Genomic DNA, 22,069 nt, shown 5'->3' on the forward strand with positions numbered 1-22,069 from the left:
ATATATATATATATATATATATATATATATATATATATATATATATATATATATATATATATATATATTTCGATATTTACAAAGGCTGAATTGGTATGTTGTTTTTATTGTCGCGTGATAACAAACAAGTCTAACTTAAAGGTGAATACATTTGTTGTGTTGTCAGTATTTATTTCCTTATTTGCTCATTAACATCTGAAAAGAAAAAAAAAAGGCAGACACAAGTCTACAATGGGTTAAAAACTTGACGTCTAGCTTTATACTGAGTCCCTCATAGGCGCTAAATCTGAAGAGCACTTCAAAGAGGGATTCTCACATCACCACACACATGCTCAGCACACACTAGCAAATCACACTACAAGCCGAACAAACTAAGATGCTAAGCCTTTTGTAAAGATGTACTCTACCTGGGGGCTGTAGGAAACTTTAATCATATCAAACTGTGATATACAAGAAGACAAGGTGGCCCTTATCGCGGACGAGGAACGACCAAGCTTCGTTTCGTCACACTGATTTGACTCGACGCGTTTCGTGAGGCATCGCAGCATTCCGTCGATCTATCGAACAGTCACTCTATCACTACTATCCAATAAAACCCTATTCTTAAAACAAGGCTCTCCTGTCCCGAGTTCAGCATTTATCAATATCTCTGATGCCTGTGGGATCATCAGAAATCCCGCTGGTTACCCCAACTCTTCAACATGATCAACACCTCTTGCCAAGGGTAAGCAAATACCAAACTGTATCTGTTTATGATGTTATTCAACTCTTACTACAATAGTGTATTGATAAATGCATTAATTTTTTCTTTTCAAATTCAGGTAGTTAAAAGCAATGGCACATTGTTGTCCTAAACCCTATGAACTGGATATTTTCCTCTCCCACCTTAAGTAAGAGCTGAAGACAATTTTCTGTAGTCAAGATGCAAATTCTTTCAGCTGTTCTGCTTCTGTTCTGTTTGCACAAGGTGAGTACCGTCCTTTACATTTGCAGATGTATGAAACACGTGTGCTCTTATGTGCAAAATGTAAGCAATAATAAAAATAAAAAATAATAATAATAATAATAAAAAAAAACAAGCATTTACAGTAGGCTAGTGTGGAGAAGTTTTATTTGTTTAAAAAATAAAATAACTCCATATTATTTTACTTAGGTTAACTCTAGTTACTGTATCATTGTGGCAGATCATCCAATCTTTATGAAAAGCCATTCTTATGTTTGTTGTATTTATTTTCATTTTATTTAAGCAGCTGTAGAAAAGAGAAAGACACATACAGTATACCAATTTGTTTTTAGTTTTTGTCTGCAACTCTGTTTTTCTTTTGCACAGTGCACATATTTGCATTGAAATTAAGGAAGACAATTGTGTCATAGATCAGTGTACTTTTAATTACTCATTAGAAATTATAATTACCAGGACAATTGAGTGTATATACCTTAATTTTATTAAACTATGCAATGGAGACAATACATTGTTGAATTGTTAACAATGCAGAATGCAGTTAATTTTCTTAACTGTAAATGATACCTGACAAACATTTTCAAGTGATTGTGACTACAAACTTCTTTCTAAAATGTTACATTTCTCAGGACACCACTTTGAAAATGTGTGCTGTTTTTGTTACTAAAAGATATTTAGGTCAGATATCACAAGAAATGCTTCATTAAATGCACAACATGCAGGATGGATTTTTTTTTTTATATTCATTTTGAGACTTTTGAGAAAAGTACCAGTGGGAATGTCTTTCTGTCTATGAGTACATTCTCACCTTTGTACTATCCTCCAAAGGCATTCTCCCAATGGAGTCCCTACAGTCTCTCTCTCTCTCTCTCTCTCTCTCTCTCTCCCTCTCTTTTTCTCTCTCTATCTATCTCCCTAACACACACACACACAAACACACACAAATACTGGAGAAGTAGCCCAGCATCTGTGCTGCTCCCTTGGGACAGATAAGAGGGTCAGCGCCTTCACACTAGTAACTATTCATTCCATGACATCTGCTGCATTCCTTCTCTGATTGCAGGATGGAGAACAATGTGATCAGCACTAAATCCACTTGAGAACTAGCCCACAACTCTATTGTTTAAATGCATTTTCTCTCGTTTCTCATCTTTGTATAATGATTGTTCTCTGCATGGCTGTTATCCAGCACAGTTGGCCTTTGCTGCCAGAGCGCTTCTCTCTTTCACACCCCCTCAGTCACTCGCCGTTGTGCTTTTGCGCTTGTTCGTGCAGCAAAAGAGCGTAATGGCCATCAATCTGTGCTAATGGTTTAACAGAGCGCCTCTATGTTGACACTACACAAGAAACTTAATGTCAATTAATAGACCCAAGTCAGGATAGATGCCAAAACAAGACTGTGAGGGATAGATGTACTGTCTGTTCAATAGGTTGTTCTATCTTAAGGTCCAATGTCAAAATGTATATTTCCAGAGAATTTGGTCCACTGGAAATTTTTGTGTTGCGTCTGCTGTTGACGCCAAGGTACACAATGGTACAACTCATTGAATAGATTGTACTGTCCCTGTACAATATCTGTCCCACACTGCCTCATGTTCATTTGCATAAATTAGAACATGGTGTATACCGTAATTTATTTTGAGAGAAACATCTCTAATTTCTGTCATTTTCACACAGAAATTTCGTTTGAACGTCTGCCTCAGAAGACATGTTTCTTTACTCAGAGGACACATTTGAATACACAGACTTAAATGGTTTATGGAGAGTAAATTTAAAGCCTGAATAATGATTATCAGTGAATTCCCTATCGTGAGGTCATCCAGCGCTCCCCCTCTCTTTGTGCGCAATTAGGTTTGATTTCATTATTTATTTACTAGAGGAAAACTAGCGGTTGAGAATTTACTAAAATTTACAGTGCTAGGATTAGGAGCCACGCTTTAATCTTATGCCTCTGATAATACCGCATGGCCTGATTGATTAGTTTTCAGGAAGCTTATGTCAGAAAAACTAATCCGTCTTTGGATTGTGCCAGCCGTGTAAGGTTCTCCGCTCTGGTGCTGTATCACAGAGCCGAATTACAGAGCTGCTGGGCTGTGATAAGGCCCTCATCTCTTTCACACACCCATACCTCCGGACAATAAAAACTCTGTTTATATTCTGCAGAACCTACTGCAGCTTGAGTCTTCACATCAACCCCTTGATGGATTTGCCATGTTAGGGGGGGAACGTACATTGGGCTCACAGAATTGGGCTGAGGACACCAAATGAGAGGAAAATAGGAGTGCCAGAATGCACTTGTGATATGTGTTTGTAGGTCCAATAACCCAGAAATTCCTTTGGGAGAGATTACATGAGGATTTCACTGAGAGCGTCGGTAAATATGAGCATTTCGCTCTAGATTGGCATTATCAGTGCAGGGCTTATACACCAGTGATGTGTATCTGTGTCTATATTGGGGTCATTGTTCCTTTCCAGAAGCCTGGCCTCAGTAATCCTCATAAACAATGTTGTCTGTGACATTTACCGCTACAAGCATGGACGTTGGCTTTAGTGAGGCTTCTGTTTCTTATGTTTGTTAATTTCATGAGGTAAAATACAGGAAATTAACGTCGTACATCCCCAAGAGCAGGTGCCATTTACATGCAGTCATCATTTTGCATTTTATTATTACTGTTGTTTATATTAAACCACATGTGTTCTTTCATGAAATATAATGACATCAAATATCTCAACTTTTAGACACATTTATTGTGAATGAATAATGATGGACAAGTTGGATTTGATTAGTTGCAATAAACAATGTAAAATCCAAACTGAAATAAAACTGTTACTGCAGACATTATTGTTATTGGGAAACATGGTGATCACAGTCAGTGGGATGTGTGTTTGTGGATGGGAAAGTATTTCTCACCACTCCAACATTCAGAATTAATATTATTAGTAGTATTTTAGCTTTAATAAATAATGAATTAATAAGAATTAGCACGCAGTGCAATTTTGGGCCTTGGATATATCTCCTGATTAAGTTTTAAATGTTTACATTAAAATGGAATTTCATTATTAGTTTTAATTCTATTCTTTAGAAATCAATGAAAATAAATGACCAAAAAATGATTAGGGTTTTTTTGGAACATTAGTTACTTTTAACTGCAGATTGTTACTTGGAAACACGTTTTAATATCTAATAATTAACCCAAACTCTGTTTGCTTCACTCACAGACAACACAAAGTTTATGTAAGTTTATCTTTTATTATATAAGATCAATGCTTTTACATTTATATGATAGAAAATGGGCTATTGAAACAGTCATTTTTGAATGAAGGTTACGTCTATATTTCAAGCTTACTATCATGATCGATGTGTTGGTGCTTGGTTTGCATGACAGAGGCTGAGATGTTTGCAGGTACTTTATTAGCTGTGGCCATGTACTTGTCAACCTGAGAACCATTTATTTATTTTGCTCATTTGATTTTCAAAGTCTTAGTTACCCACAAAATCAACCGTGCGAGTAACATTGTCAACTAGACCATTTACATTGCTGCATAACATTGAAACATACTGCACTTAAAGGTAAAGTTCACCCAAAAAATAAAAGTTCTGTTGTCATTTACTCACTCCCATGTCCTTCCAAATCCGTAAGAGTTTCTTTCTGCAGTGCAACAAAAGGAGACATTTTAAAGAGTGTCGACGCTGCACCTTTTTTCCCATAAAATCAACGTAAATGTTACTGAGTCATTCTAGTACCTAATCTCCTTGTGTTTGTCATTGAAGAAATACATGGAATGACATGATAAAAAAAAAAAAAAAAACATCCTTTCATTTAATCATTATTCAGTTCAGTTCCATTCAATTAAAAACTTTTCACATTTCATATTGTTCTATAGAAAGTAGCTTTAAGAATAAGTGCTTTATAAACTCCCCAGTAAGCAACTTAAAGAACAATGGAAGATTAAATAGTTTAAATGTCATCATTGTCATTATAATATTTTCATCATCTATACCTCTTTTTTATTCATCCCTTCCTCTTTCATTCTGTCACTTTGATGTAGTGTTGCCAGCCCTTCTGCTCTGATGAACCCATCATCTCTACAAGAAACCAAAAAATACTTTTTTGCTGCCACTTTATCGTCTTCAGAAGAGACCGATATATCTAAAAACTTTAGGATTCATTCCAAATCAAAGAACAGAGGCATCTGTACTGTCAGTTCTAACACTGCACTGACAGAGGAAATGCACAAGCGTAGTTCCCACTACTCACATTTGAATGATCTTATTCCAAAGCAAAAAATGAAATCAAGGAGGTGTACAATGCACCTTTTCAAACGGGACACCAGAAGTGTTCTCAATGAGCAAGACTTTTTTTTTTAATGCATGTAGATTTTTTCTCTCCTGTGTTGTTTTTGCATGTAAACCTTGCAATCATAGCTGTTGTTCATGCTGAGGTAATGTCAAACGCATTTGTAGGAACAAAGATCAGATGGGTATAATGGGATTGTGGAGGTGTTACTGTGATGATAGCTCATCATCAGACTGTGAAACAAAGAACCAAACTGACATGCATTTAAGGGTAGAGAATCACTCCTCACCTAACAGTCCTTATTAACAGATTATTATGTATAATGCAGTACAAAAACACCTTGTCTAACTCTCTCTATGTTGGCCTTTGATGCTTTTTGATGTATTGTTTCGCAAGCTGCTTCACAAAAGCTTGATCCTACAAGTCTGAAGGATTTTTTAAATATATATTTAGTCAATACAGTAGTTTATACAGTGGCCCCCAAACTGTATTTTAATACTTACATTTCTGAATGCATTAGATAAAAAAAATATAAAAGCAAGCAGCATTTATTTTCAAGAATGAAATAACAACATTTCAATTAAAAAAACATGATTTTTTTTAGGTTTTAAAGTATAAAACAATACACATGATAGTGTTCAAAATGAAGGCAAAATGGTTTGGACACATTCTGGTTGTCAAACATTAGTAGAACATGTCCATATTACACCAGTAATTACTATGCTAGGGGACCTTGGGGGAAATTTACATACTTTACCTCCACTAAAAAGCACCTTCAGAGCAGTTGGTTAAAAGTTTTTTTTTTTTTCCCACTCCGTTTGATTTATTAACCAAATTCTGTGTTTTCCATTTTATTTTTTCTGAATTCTGGGTTTTAAAGTTGAATTACATTTTATCATAAACAAAACCTGTCAAATCAAATTAATTCATTGAATTTTAATCAAATTAAAACAGAACGATTACTTTTTAACATACCATTGCATTATTATTTATTAAATGAAGAGCAACTATACTGATCCTCACAGCACAATACAAAACCCAAATTTTTACTTTTTATTATTATTATTATTATTATTATTGTTATTTTGGTATTATTGGTTATTTTCGAGCGTCCCAGTATTTATGAAAGCAGTGATGGAACTCTTGCTTGAGATATTGCTTACATATAATTATGTAATATAAATACTATTGATATATTGTTATTATTATCATTATTATTACTACTACTGCATTAAATATTACATTTTACTATACAGAAGAAATATAGTTATGTCACATTTTTTCAATTTCATGCATCCAGTTAAGTGGAGCTTTTATTTTGGTGTTTGAAAAGCAGTTTGCTTTATGGGCTAATGTGCTTATTAAACCGCAAAAGGCTATGATGTAATGAAATAAATATACAGTCTGCATGTGCTATGTGCTTCACAGTGAATAAAGTGATCTGCTTTTTGTTATTAACACAGAGCACACCTGATGTTAATGATGCGGTTAGTGTATAAGCAGCGGCTTACAACACTTACAATTGAACATTGTAAGCACATTCACTTACAACTGAACACACAACTCATGCAAGCTTTTTGTTTAGTGAAATCACAATCTGTTGTGGTTTAATCACCACACTAGGACAGTGATTCTCAAACTGGTCCTGGAGGCCCCAGTACTGCACATTTTTCATGTCGCCCTTTTCTGACACATCCAGTTTAAGTCTAGGTGTCTCCACTAACGTTCTGACGAGTTGAATCAGGTGTGTTTGATTGAGGAGAGGAGACATCCAAAAAGTGTAGTGTTGAGGGTTCTCCAGGACAGGTTTGAGAACCACTGCACTAGGACATGTATTCCTTTTATTCATTGTGCATTTACATTAATTTAATCCATGTCTGGATTCCGTGATTCCGTCTGTTTTTCAAGAATCATTTGAACAAACTGGCTATCAAAGCAGCTAATGCAGAGATGAAGAGGTGTATTTTTGACAGTTTCCCTCTCAAAATCCTTGCGCCCACTGGATTCAATTTGAATTTGAAAGGAGGAGGAATAAACAGTGTTTCATTCGAGACATTTCACGCCAGAATGCTTGCAGAGGTGATCACTATTGTATGCAACAGATGCGTTTAGAGTTTATTCTTATTTTTTAATGCAGTTATTTTGGGATTCTTAGCATAAGTTAGTGTTCTTTTTACCCCTTATATTTAGTGTATTGTGAATTAAAACGTTGAAATATTGTGATGATCCCGCTTTTTTCTTATTCGTCTTCGTTGGGATTCATCATCATCGTAAGCAAAGACAGCGGTGTGCTGTGTGTGTTAGTGGGCTGGTTATAGATTAATGTTGTCAGTTAGAACATCGTTTGGTTCTCAAGTTAGTGGGGCACAGCGATAAGGGAGTGTGTGGGTGTCTGTGTGTCGACTGCAAACCCGTATTCAGTTCTGCTTCCATTCCGGGATGCAACGCCTACTTTTCACAATCAGTCAACAACCTTTGGATAAAATCATGCCCTTGCATTACATTTTGTTTTATGTTCAATAAGGTATTTCACTCAGAAATATGTCAAAATACCAAAGAAACGTCGGTCACAACTTCTGTTACATGGTCTTCAACCACAGAATTGTGGCATTTGTCATTCATAAAGTTCTACACATCCCCACTCGTGCATTTTTGTTCTTTTAAATATTTTGAGTATTTACTTGTTGCTTTCAGCTACCAATAAGGGTGTAGTACTCTCAACTCCGAAGAACCGAACAATTCTGCAGATTTACCCTCAAAATCAACACAGAAAAGTAATTACGAAAATGGCAAAGAAGGGTTTTTGTTGGTTCGATATTCATTATCGAATACTTTTGGCTTATGTGTCCAAATACTATTTCATGCATGCATTTAATTTGGCTTGCATTATTTTAATTGCAAATCATTGAAATAGACCATACCTCCAAGACAGTGAGCAGCTATTTTCTACAACTCTGACCAGATGATTTAAGGTTCTGTTGACTGACACAGCCATGCATGAGTGTTAGGTGTTGTAATGATAGGGGGGATTATATGGTATTAGACATGCAACACAGCAAATAGTGCAGAGATCAGTCCTGACTGAGGGTGAGGATTCTCCCTATGATCCTCTCCACTAAACATTTGCCATTTGTTAGCAGGCCAGCTCTTGATTAAGAGTGATGGCTTTCGGGTGTGAGGCTGTTTCACCATCAGGTTAGCAATCTATTCTGTGGCCATGTTTAGACTCAGGCCCCACCTGCCTCCTCCAAGCCTTTGGGGCCTTTCTCTTGAAACTACTCTTTTTGTGAATCATTACAAATGAAATGCCCTGTAACACCACAGAGGAGAAACAGTGGGGAGAGAGAAAGATAGAGACAAAGAGGTATAAGAGGTATATTTATACTGTAGGTATAAAAAGACAGAGAGAGAGAGAGAGAGAGAGGGGGGGCAGAGTGTTTGTAGTATGGTTCAGAAGCAGACTTTGGGGAGGAATGGAGAGTTGGACTGATCCATTAGAGAAGCTGTTGCTGTATCTTTCCCTGATAAATCATGCCATGTTCAGTACTGTTTAACAAGCAATTGTAGTCATGTTGAATTAGGTGTGAATTTGCTTAACAATTCAGAGTGATTATTTAAGTGTTAAAGGAATAAGTTAAAAAATGTAATTTCTCTCATAATTGACTCACCCTCATGCCATTCTAGATGTGTATGATGTCTTCAGAACACAAATTAAGGTTTTTAAAAGAATATTTCAGCTCTGTAGGTCCATACAAGTAAATGGGTGCCAAAATGTTGATGCTCTGAAAAACACATAAAGGCAGCACAAAAGTAATCCATATGACTATAGTGGTTAAATAAATAACTTCAGAAGTGATATGATAGGTGTGGGTGAGAAACAAAACAATATTTAAGCACATTTTGCTAAAAATTCTTCTCCCTGCCCAGTAGGGGGCGTATGCATGAAGAATGTGAATCACCAAAATAACAAGAAAATGAATGTGAAGGATAACGTGGAGATTGACTGAGCAGGGAGTATAATTTATAGGAAAAAAAAGACATTCATATTTATCTGTTTAGTTATCACTTCTAAAGACGTTGATTTAACCACATTGTGTGGATTACTTTTATGCTGTTTTATGAGATTTTTGGAGCTCCAACATTTTGGCACCCATCCACTTGCATTGTGTGGACCAAAAAAATCTAAGAAATTCTTAAAAAACATCTTAATTTGTGTTCTGCAGAAGAAATTAAGTCATACACATCTGGGATGGTAAATGATGAGAGAATTCTCATTTTTGGGAGAACTATTCCTTTAATAGCACTGATCAAAGAGCGCAGCTATTTGCACCCCAGATATATGGTAGAAACAGACAAAACAACTAAAAAGGTGGCTTAGATGTCAGAGAAGTGGTATGGAGAATAATGTGTATATTTGTACTTTTGTAACTTCAAACTTCATGTGACGTTTTCATCTTCTCCCCATCCCAAGTGAACTAAGACAGACAGTGTGTGGTGTCAGACCTCTAAGAGGCATCTAAGAGAAATATGAAATTGCAAAACCGCAAAAATCACTTGAACACACATCACATAGTATATACGATTCCCGACCTCGTAAGTACAAACTTCCCAGGTGGATTTGAATGCGAGAGATTTAAGTTCGCAAGTATTTCAGAATTTAATTTGGAATGAGGAGCTTGTTAAAAACAACTGTCAAAAATAGGAAAAACTCAACCCCATAAATAATAAAAAAGAATGCTATCCAACTTGAACTATGCATTAAAAGATCAAAAGCTCAAATTATACTAAGGCAGAATGTAGAATTGAAAAAAGAAAGTAAATGCTCCAAAATGAGCTACAAATTACAACTTCACTCCCATATTGAGCAAACAATCTGTGGGACTGAGAAACACTGAGACAGAACAAGAATGAGAAATGGAAAAGAAATGACAAGAACGTGCAGGTCTGACAGATTCAACTACAAACTACAAACAGATTCAATCCGCAGGGCTGGAGCACCATCACAGCCATCAGAGGGTTGGTACTGCCAGGCGAAGCAAATGCATTTTAACAGCATCCTCAACCATGATCCACCACTGAGATGTCCCTGACTTCTTAATAACTTTCTAGAGGGCTAGTTCTGGTCACCATGGCAATTACCTTTATGTCAAGCCGTAAAAGATAAGTCCACCCCAGGGACTGGCAGACAGCTTGCTCCATAATGCTCATTAAAGATGAACGTCTAGAGTCTAGACTGATTCATCTTTCACTTTGTGGATGTCTTATTATGATGCTGTCACTACAAAAATAGGCCAGCTTTTGTTATCGGTGACTGACACAAGGGGCGTCATGCACCTATTTTTTTTAAGGGGGCACCAAGGTCAGCAACCGCAACCCTAATGCAACCGAAACCCCCACCCTCCCTTTCTGTAAATCACAGGAAACACTATCACTTTTTTAATAACTATTATGTTTGCAGATATTTGCTAAAGCTGTCAAATGCATTTCAGCACTAAAGTAAATGAACAGCGACCAATCAAAAGAAAACATAAACATATTTTTTTATTAGACTATAAAAAAACGATTGACTGTTCCACAGAGATCAGGCATAGTTGGCAAATGTTAACTACACTGAAGTTGATGCCATAAATTAGTTTGTTTTTACCATAACGCCACGCTTTCCCATGGTGCTGGACCTTCCCCCGTGAACACGATCCCCGAAGCAGCACTGGATGCTGCGTATAGCAGAACATATTTGGCTCGATTGGATTTTAAATGACAAAATTTAAACATGTGAATAAAGATTTCAGCCTCAGGCATGTTTTGTACATGCAATAATCATTTAATTTAATTATAGAAGATGCCATAAAAATACATTTTTGGAAGTTCAAATAACTATTCAAAATCCTCTTGGCTCAAAAATCTGAGGGAGCATGTGCCCCCCACTCTTAATGGGCATGATGCCACTGACTGACACTTTGTACAATACATTATCAGATTATTAATATCAAATACATCAACAGATATTTATCAGAGATCTATGCAATTTAGGGTCAGCTTTGATGTTAAGTGTCTGCTAAGTTGGTTAGACCAGTGGTCTTCAGCTTCAGTACCACAATGTTTTATTGAACAAAAGTAAAAAATAGTTCATGGGAAAAAATATTGTATTTCAATTTTAAAGTATTTAAATGTCATAGAAATCGGGCCTGTTGGTTAAAAGTAATTGTGGAATTGTTGAAGAAAAGTCAAGTTGGTGACAAGGTTTTGAGAAAGGGTCTATCATCATCTTTGCAGATGCAACTTAGTTTCAAATTTTGTCATCTAATGCAATGAAATTCATAATTTTTTTGTCATAATACTTTTAAATAATTTTTTTGGACTATATAAATGCTGTTTGTGAAAATTAAAGGCTGTACATCTGTCTATTACCCTGTGTCAACCCTCCAGGACAGTACTGTATTTTAAAGTCTTAATTAAAGTTCCCCTTAGCAAACCTTGCATGATTTTCCTTCTACCTAAGTCACAGTTTCAATCCGCCCCTTGAGTTAGACATAAAACATATTACCGAACATGTGTAGAATTACAGCTACTCTATATGTAAGAAATGGAGAGAGAGACAGTGAGGGACATAGGGAAAGGATTGGGACTGATTGTCAGCACAACCTTTCAAGTTTTCCTCTCCAGGCAGTAAAGCGTTTTATTTTGCCTGTGATCCCTCCACTTGTCACAGCAATTTCCCCAGTTGTTCATCATCCTTTAACTGCTTCCACATTAGCATTATCATTTCCTTCCTGCTTTACCTGAAGTTGTCTCTCACCGCATTTTCTCTAAATGTGAGCAGTATTCATCTTCTCTTGTCAAGTCATTGAGTGTCTGCCAAATGAAAAATAAAGCGACTTACAACCAAGAGCTAAACAGAGATATGAGCATTCTGTTTTACTGAACATTGTACGGACCAGTGGGACTCAAAGTGAATAAATGTTTCAAGGCAGACCAAAATCTCTTTCCCTCTTCTTACAAAACCTTTTTTCTGCATTTCTGCATTGAATGCTATCTACATTCTTTGGCAACAGTTTGTTCAGTGGATTCTCAGAAGCTAACACACTCTCATAACGCTATGTTCCTAAAGGCACTTTTTGCCTGCATCAACCTTACTTCACCCTTGGTCCATATTCAAAACAGTCTGATGTTATTAAATGTAGGTAACAATGGCAACATTTTTGTAAACCAAAATTGCGTGGTTCATTACACCTTTGGCTGAAGTTTCCCAGTGAAATGATGCTGTAATCAGACAAAGTTTTTAAGGTGAATATTAGATGGATATTTGAATGAGTAACGTATACCTCACTAACCTAGAACTTTAACCTAAACTTAACCAATAGTGTTATAAAAGATAAATAAGACACTTTCATTTCGAGCGTCCTTGGCTGGGCTTGTGGTTTGACCTCTGAGTCATATACTCCTACACTTCTCTATCAGGTGAGCTTCCATGGGTCTGTAATACAAGTGTTAAAAAGTATCTTTAAATTGTTTTGAGATAATAACATATCAGGGTGTGAGTAATAGAGCAAAGTCCTAAACAGCCATAGTACCTGTGAATAGTGAATAAAACTCGCAGTTGTTGCAGTGCCTCTAGTGTTATTTTCACCGGGAAACTGCAGCAAAATGTAGAAAGCAGCACCTAAAACTCAGTTTGCAAAAATGTAGTTATAGTATTGTCATTCAATGATATTAGGTTGCTTTTAAATGTCACTCTGGTGCCTTATTCAACTGATATCATAGGATTTAAATACCATAATTTTTTTTACCATAGGGAGTTTACAGAATTTCCGAGATGCAGCACATAAAACTGAGAAAAGAATCATAAAAATGTTGTTTGCTGGGCACTTTGAGGCTGTGTGATCGCTTTGTATGAGGAACAGATCTAAATTTAAGCCTTCATCATTCAAAAAATGTCATATACCATTGGTTTTCATGTGTGTTGTGACCAATACAGCGCAACAGTGCCCTTCCACTTATTCAGCAGTCTGGGTTCCAGAAGTATTTTTCCCATTCATTTTTCCCATAGACTCTTCATAAATTCTTTCATAAAATACATAAGCCATGAACCAATCTGTGGCAGGGTGGAGGGCGGGGCCGGGTCGTGATGCTACACACCTGGCCACTAATCATTTACATTTACATTTACATTTATGCATTTGGCAGATGCTTTTATCCAAAGCGACTTACAGTGCCCTTATTACAGGGACAATCCCCCCTGGAGGAACCTGGAGTGAAGTGCCTTGCTCAAGGACACAATGGTGGTGGCTGTGGGGATCGAACCAGCAACCATCTGATTACCAGTTATGTGCTTTAGTCCACTACGCCACCACCACTCCTACCAGGCTAATTAAGCCTCTGAGAGGGATGACGGCTGACCAGAGAGAGATATTTACGGACAGTTACCCGACACCCGTGTGTGTGTTTGTCTTTTTGGTTCAGTTCATTATTAAAATATAATTTATATTGTCTCGCCTCCTCCTTCCCAATTTCCTTTGCGGCTGTCATCCATTAATGGATGGATCTCTCCGTCGCCGTCTCCGGTCAGACTTCATATGTATTTTATGAATACATAAGCCATGGCCAAGGACCAAGCTACGGCGTATCGGAGAACCGGCGAGTAAGTGTTTTTTTTTTCTCTCTCCTCTCTCTCTCAAACTGCCACTCTGCATTGGCCTTTCCCTCTCTTTTAAATTTGACTGTTTTTTTGGCGGTACTTCACTGTTACAGTGAATACCCACTGTTTTTAATTATTATTGTTGTTTCCCTCCACCAGTCCCCTCCCAGATTCAGGGAGGCGGGGATGACCTGCCGGCAGACGGGGCCGGAAGGCCACGAGGGGGCTCCCCAACCTGAGAGAATGAGGGAGGAATGTGGCAGGGCGGAGGGCGGGGCTGGGTACACACCCGGCCCCTTATCAGGCTAATTAAGCCTCTGAGAGGGATAAAGGCCTACCGGAGATGGCAGTACGACAGAGAGAGATATTTAGATATTTGTTTGTGTGTTTGCCTTTTTGTTCAGTTTATTATTCAAATATTATTTATATTGTCAAGCCGGTTCTCGCCTCCTCCTTCCCATTAATTCCTTTACACAAACCAACCAGCTCCGAGGTAAATCACAACATACAAACTTTATTTTGAGGTAGAAAAGTGTATTGTAACTGTTATTTTAACAGTAAATTTATCTGCATGTTATCTGTTGTATATTATTGATAAGTGGTTAGGTTTAGGGGTTGGGTTAGAGTACCTAAAATATCGAAATTTATAATTTAACTAAACTAATCTATTTGAAATTATGCTAAAACATATTGTGGTTAAACATGCAACAATATCCAAAGATTGCTGAGCCAGTGACGAAATCCTCCAAATTTAAGAGAGACCATCGTCCGTGACGTTTTCGTGTTGCAAAAAGTCGCTATGGTGATGCCTCCCTTATGAGATTGCCAGAGGTATTATAGACAGATATATCACCTATTTATAGAAGTGTTAGCTCGCCCTGTCAGTTTCAAAATCTACCAGCTGCCAATATCAATGGATAATGCTGTTTTTGCATTATTAATAATTCTAGTGAATAAGTTTGATATACACTCACCTAAAGGATTATTAGGAACACCATACTAATACTGTGTTTGACCCCCTTTCGCCTTCAGAACTGCCTTAATTCTACGTGGCATTGATTCAACAAGGTGCTGAAAGCATTCTTTAGAAATGTTGGCCCATATTGATAGGATAGCATCTTGCAGTTGATGGAGATTTGTGGGATGCACATCCAGGGCACGAAGCTCCCGTTCCACCACATCCCAAAGATGCTCTATTGGGTTGAGATCTGGTGACTGTGGGGGCATTTTAGTACAGTGAACTCATTGTCATGTTCAAGAAACCAATTTGAAATTATTCGAGCTTTGTGACACGGTGCATTATCCTGCTGGAAGTAGCCATCAGAGGATGGGTACATGGTGGCCATAAAGGGATGGACATGGTCAGAAACAATGCTCAGGTAGGCCGTGGCATTTAAACGATGCCCAATTGGCACTAAGGGGCCTAAAGTGTGCCAAGAAAACATCCCCCACACCATTACACCACCACCACCAGCCTGCACAGTGGTAACAAGGCATGATGGATCCATGTTCTCATTCTGTTTACGCCAAATTCTGACTCTACCATCTGAATGTCTCAACAGAAATCGAGACTCATCAGACCAGGCAACATTTTTCCAGTCTTCAACTGTCCAATTTTGGTGAGCTCTTGCAAATTGTAGCCTCTTTTTCCTATTTGTAGTGGAGATGAGTGGTACCCGGTGGGGTCTTCTGCTGTTGTAGCCCATCCGCCTCAAGGTTGTGCGTGTTGTGGCTTCACAAATGCTTTGCTGCATACCTCGGTTGTAATGAGTGGTTATTTCAGTCAAAGTTGCTCTTCTATCAGCTTGAATCAGTCGGCCCATTCTCCTCTGACCTCTAGCATCAACAAGGCATTTTCAGCCCACAGGACTGCCGCATACTGGATGTTTTTCCCTTTTCACACCATTCTTTGTAAACCCTAGAAATGGTTGTGCGTGAAAATCCCAGTAACTGAGCAGATTGTGAAATACTCAGACCGGCCCGTCTGGCACCAACAACCATGCCACGCTCAAAATTGCTTAAATCACCTTTCTTTCCCATTCTGACATTCAGTTTGGAGTTCAGGAGATTGTCTTGACCAGGACCACACCCCTAAATGCATTGAAGCAACTGCCATGTCATTGGTTGATTAGATAATTGCATTAATGAGAAATTGAACAGGTGTTCCTAATAATCCTTTAGGTGAGTGTAGTTATATTAGTATAAATATAGTTTGAAAATGTTTGTTTAATGACAGAATACGCATATATCTCAATTACTGCAAATAAGCTTAGCTTATATAACATATGTTTCAGCCACCCCACTAGTTATCAGTATCGGCATTGGTCATTGAAAAACCCATATCATTCAGCTACTACTCATATGCTGGAAAGTGGCATCTGCTGCTTTCATTGCAACCCATATGCTTCTTATTAACATGTACACTGCATTCTCTCTCTGTCAGTTTTTACGTAGAGGTATTGTCTTAATTAAGCTTTGTGAAGAATGATAGATTAACAACTCCGTCAATCCATGGGAGACACATTGATTTCACATTATGCAAGGATTTTTGAAGTGACTGGGCTATTATTTGCTGCTTGCATCATTTATAATGGTGTGCATGATGTTTTTAGGCATTACACCATGTAACAACAACATTTTATATCCATCTAATGGTTCATATAGAGAATCAGAAATGTTATGTTTAAATTTATGATTTTAAACATGTACTATTAGAAGGCACAGGCACAAAAATACTGATGCAACTATCAGAAAAAGCTATAGACTATTAGAGGAAAATGTCTTCATGATTGTAGTCCTTTGCTGACAGAGTTCTCGTATGCTACTGTTAAGCTTACAGCAAAATTAGTAATTATAGAAAAAATACAGGGTTGCTCATCTGTGTGATTTCAAACAGCCCTACTTTCACATCTGCTTCAGCAAATGATCCTCTCAGCCGTGCCTCAGGATGGCAGTCTGCGCTAATTACCAGCAAAACTAGTTTGGCTTATTTCTACAAATGATTAAGACTTTATCTTTAATAATCCCCTTATATGAATTGGCTCTATCACTCCACTCTCTCCTCTCCACCAAAAGCTGGTGTGTGGTGAGTGTACTGGTGCACTATGGATGCCGTCGCATCATCCAGGTGGATGCTGCACACTGGTGGTGTTTGAGAAGAGTCCCCTGTTCACTGTTTAAAGTGCTTTGAGTGTAATGTCAGAAAAGCGGTATATAAATGTAATGTTCATTCATTTATTCATTCATTCATTAAGTTATTATCTTAAGTTGACCAGAACTCACTCCTGGAGATAAAAAAGGTTATTTGGCACATAGGATCAGCACTGCAGTGTATTGCAGGAATAATAAATAAAAAAAAATAAAAAAATGATCAAAACACAGATCAGTTTAATATTTAAAATCTAAAAGATACATTCTATTATAATACCAAGACAAATATCACAGAAGACTGTCAATTATAATTGATCAACAACAATCTGTAATTAATTCTGATTATACCATTTTTTTTCTCTCCAATTTTGAATGCCCATTTCCCAATTTGCTCTACGTCCTCGTGGTGGCGTGGTGACTCGCCTCAATCCAGGTGGTGGAGGAAGAATCTCAGTTGCCTCCGCATCTGACCGGGCTAATTTGGTTACTTAGGACAGCTGGCTGGAGTCAGTCAGCACGCCCTGGATTCGAACTCATGGCTCCAGGGGTGGTAGTCAGCGTCTTTACTCGCTGAGCTACCCAGGCCCCCCGATTATACAATTTTGATGTTTTTCACCGTTCGTAGTATGATATGTAAATAGATTTGCTCTTAAGAGCAATCCTAGATTGTAGTACTCTGCAGATAACATTTGAGATAAAAGAATCTGTGGCTCTGGCAATTGCAAAGATTGTTCACATCATTCTATTTTGTTCAAACTCAATTAAAAGAAAAAGGAAAAGAGCTAAACCTAAAATGATTGCCCATTATAAAATGTTGTTCCTCAGAGTTCATATTAACCGCGTTTCCACTATCGGGCCAAATGATGGCATGTTAGTGCATGCCAGGGCCAGCTGCATTCCCACTGTCACATCCAGGGCTTCATCGTGCCTCCACGGGGCTTCCTTGGGGCCAGTGGCTAAGTGCCCTGGCCCACCAATTAAATTTGGGCCAACTGGGGTTTGTGGCAGGGTCAGTGTCAAAGGCAGAGTTTCACTGAGTCAGGTCAACGGTTTCAGCACCAAGATCTTCCCAATCTTTCATATCTAGCTACTACCATCTAACGTCAACAGATCAACAGAGAATGGAGAATCATCAGAACTGGTCTGTAGACGAAATCAGGGCTCTTCTGAATATTTGGGCTGATGAAAATGTGCAAAGTCAAATCGACAGCATCTGTCGAAATGAAGACGTGTTGATGTATATTGTCGCAGAACTCGCCATGTTTGTATCCAGCGCACAATGGTACAGGTTCGGGAAATAAAAAATTAAAGATTGCTGACACAGTTCAAATTAGTGTTCATTTTGAGGGCTAGCTAGTCTCCAGAGTCTGATTCCTCAGCTTGAGTTTCCCCCTTGCTTGTGAAATGGGCGGGGTGTGTGACATTGGCACCAGGGCGGCAAATTAAGGGCATGTTTTAGGGCAACGCTACAAGACCGATAGTGGGAATGCAGATCGATTTTGGTCTCAAGGTCTGAGGCTATTGGCCCTGGCTACCACCTAACCAGTTTATAGCTCTGGCTTGCACCAGCCCGATAATGGAAAAGCAGTTATTGTAAGACAAATGTAAGATTATTGGGGTCTTTTTCTCAGAAGAAAAATCTGAGAAGTAGACTTTTAATTCACTCTCCTTGCTGTCTAGTAGAAATATCTCATTTGGTATTTTTATTTCCTCTGGGTATATAGATCCTCATTTGTTTGCTTCTTTCTTTTTCTTAGTTTTGTTGGAAGGTCACATGCAGAAGAGTACATATTCCAGACGTGGGGCTTGTGGACTGGGGAGAAGCTGATAACGAGGAGAACCCCTCCCCCAAAGGTGCCAGCCCTCGCGTCCTCAACCCCCTGCGCCTCTTTGCCCGGGGATCCCCTGGGTTCAAGAGCAACCTGAGGGAAATAACATTTTTGGAAAACCTAGAGGACTCCTGGGACTGGTTATCTAACCAGACAGATGTGCATGAGACACAGAGCAGGACTAAACGCAGACCTATCGTGAAAACAGGCAAGTTTAAAAAAATGTTTGGCTGGGGCGACTTCAACTCCAACATCAAGACTGTGAAATTGAATCTACTCATTACAGGGAAGATAGTGGACCATGGAAATGGAACGTTCAGTGTTTATTTCCGACACAATTCCACAGGCCTGGGGAATGTGTCCGTCAGTCTAGTGCCACCCTCTAAGGTGGTGGAGTTTGAGATGGCTCAGCAGTCCACCCTGGAGACTAAAGATTCTAAATCTTTCAACTGCCGTATCGAGTATCAGAAAACGGACCGCAGCAAAAAGACTTCACATTGCAGCTTTGACCCATCCAATGTGTGTTACCAAGAATCGACCCAGAGTCACGTCTCCTGGCTCTGCTCAAAGCCCTTCAAAGTCATTTGTATCTACATTGCCTTCTACAGCGTTGACTATAAACTGGTGCAGAAAATCTGCCCAGATTACAATTATCACAGTGACACACCGTATGCTTCCATGGGTTAAAGTCCAGTCAAGCCAAGTTTGGATCCTCGACAGTAATATTCTAGAGAATTTAAACAGCATGGTCAACCCCATTGGCACCTTGCAACATCAAACCTTATTTTCACCATGTGTTCCATCTGATTTTGAAGCAATTATAATAAATCCAGATGTTTTGCATTAGGCTAAAATCCTCGCATGTTTTTCAACATCTGCCTTTTCGTGAGAAAGCAGTCACAATGATATGATGGCAAAATAGTTTCTGGTTAACCCTTTAGTTACCATTGACAATACAGTGTGGCTGTTACATGATTATAAATCACAGTTCAAGAGTCACAATTTGCACACTTCCTCCCTAACAATTGATCTTGCATTGATAACCAACATATTACTAATTTCCAATTGTAACATATACTTAATTTGTTATGTAGCATGTCATGAATTTTCAGGCTAAAAAAACAGGGGCAAAATTACCCTCAAGAGCACAGACAATGTAAAGGTGCATTCAGAATTAAATAAATAAAATAAAATACAACATTACTGATTACTTCTAACCTTCTAAACAGAAGCAAATAGTAATAGTACAATAGTATTTTTAAACAATGATGTACACTCACATGTAATGAGATGCAGATGCCATGTTGAGATCGCACGACCAGCCAAATATTATCTTAATTATTATATCGATAATCCCCTGAAAATTGGATGCTTTCACTCATGGACTAAATTAATAATTGTTGAATGAGCACCTTTTTACAATGACTACTTAGAACTTTGCTTTAGCATGGTGCTGCATCTACACTGCCATGTGTCAGTACAATATAAACTCACATTTTACCATGTGCATTTTTAAACATTAACACATTCCATCCCTACTCCCTGTTCATAACAATTTCCAGTTGCCGCTGAATCACACACCTACATAGGATAAAATATATATGTGAAACCCCTGTTTTCAATGTGAGGTTTATGTGTGTGTGTTAGTATGTTTGTGTATGTTTTATTGGCCTTTTGTTGCACTAATGTTTAGTTGTGGAAACTATTTTAATGTGGAGAGCATATGCAGTTGTCAAGATTAGCACAATCGGGTGAAATCATTCAGCAAAGACATCAAATACAAATTACCCTTAGTCATTTTGCATTTCACAAAAGCTCTATGTATAAATTGAGATTTGTGTATAATTTCAAAGTCATTTGTGATGTCTCATGAGAGCACAATTCACTGGACAGGTGGATTTAGTGAAACTGGCAGCCGGTTAACAACCCTTTGTCATGGTCCTGCCACAGTGATCCACATTTCCAGTCTCTAATTAACATTAATTATAGTGGGAAATTTCACTTACAAACCATGGCAGAGGGGACTGAAGCCAAAAACTGAAATTTAGCACGTCAGTCATGTAGCAAACCTCTATTCACACCAGTGACTTTGGACTGGAATCAAACTCTTTGTCGGAATATCAACAAAAAAAATTTTTTTTTCTGTTGCATGGTTTCCAATTTATGCAAATGCACATGAGGTGGAAATATTGAGGATAATTTAATATATTATTTAAGTATACCTTGTACTGATTGTTTATATATATATATATTTAAAACACTATGTAGAGATCAAAGGAATAAATGTTTTGTGTCATTATTGTTTACATTCTAGTCTAAATGTCAGTGTGACAATGAACCACTCGAAATGCCACAGTCTAATAATCAGAACTGGAGATCTCAGGTTCCATGTGTGTATGCCAAAAACATTATGGCAATTTATTTCATTCCTCCCTTATCAGGGGCTTCTGATCTGGATCACAGTAATGCTCGAAGTGAAGAATCAGATGGATAATTAATTGTACTAATATGACTCAAGAAAATGTTGATATAAAGATAGCTGTTTATAATTGTATTTGGTTTATAACCCAGTGTGCAATTCTGTGAATAGTGTATAAATGTGACAATATAAAATCGTGTGTATTTTGCCTTTCAAGGATAAATTGGTTTCTTTTATCACTCAGCATCAAAACTTTTCCTGCTTTTCGTGTTGGACAGGTATAACAAATGGATGTAGATTTTAGTCATATTGCTAGACATAGCTTTATTTTTTCTGAAATGAAAACTGTATGCTTTATGTTTGTCCTCAATATATCTGTAAAATCAAAAAACAAACAAAAAAGAATATGCACGAGTAAAATATCTTAGCTGTCAGCCTTTATTTTAAGTCTTAACCCTCTATGGAGCACATGTTCTAATGATGGAATAGCTATTCCATAACATTGTTTGACAAAATAATATATTACTAATTATAAATAATAATATACATACTTTATATAATTGTATCATCTTACGTATGGCAATTCTGTACCATATTTTAAAATGATAAAGGAATACTTTTATCCTAATAATTTCATGGCTTGATACATTTATACTCTTGCATACAAACCCAAATGAGTGAATGATTATCAAAGTCAACGTCCTAGCTCATACTCTCACAATAGAGCAATTTGTGAAGCACTTTAGCACATCTTTCATGAGAGTGACCCCAGGAAAA

General features: G+C 37.6%; 1 protein-coding gene across 1 annotated transcript; it reads left to right on the forward strand.

Annotated features, from left to right (window-relative positions):
- The first annotated feature begins 857 nt into the window (after positions 1-857).
- Positions 858-21,263, forward strand: nxph2a (neurexophilin 2a). Its single transcript, XM_052142933.1, has 2 exons — positions 858-967; positions 18,802-21,263. Exons 1-2 carry the CDS (start codon positions 923-925, stop codon positions 19,558-19,560), a joined length of 804 nt encoding a protein of 267 aa, XP_051998893.1. The 5' UTR covers positions 858-922; the 3' UTR covers positions 19,561-21,263.
- The last annotated feature ends 806 nt before the right edge of the window (positions 21,264-22,069 follow it).

Source organism: Xyrauchen texanus, chromosome 14, assembly GCF_025860055.1.
Source record: "Xyrauchen texanus isolate HMW12.3.18 chromosome 14, RBS_HiC_50CHRs, whole genome shotgun sequence".
In the NCBI taxonomy this organism is placed as follows: Eukaryota; Metazoa; Chordata; class Actinopteri; order Cypriniformes; family Catostomidae; genus Xyrauchen; species Xyrauchen texanus.

Coding starts and splice junctions, on each gene's coding strand:
- nxph2a (XM_052142933.1), top strand. CDS start 923: ATGCAAATTCTTTCAGCTGTTCTGCTTCTGTTCTGTTTGCACAAG. Junction 968..18,801: donor TTCTGTTCTGTTTGCACAAG/GTGAGTACCGTC, acceptor TCTTTTTCTTAG/TTTTGTTGGAAGGTCACATG.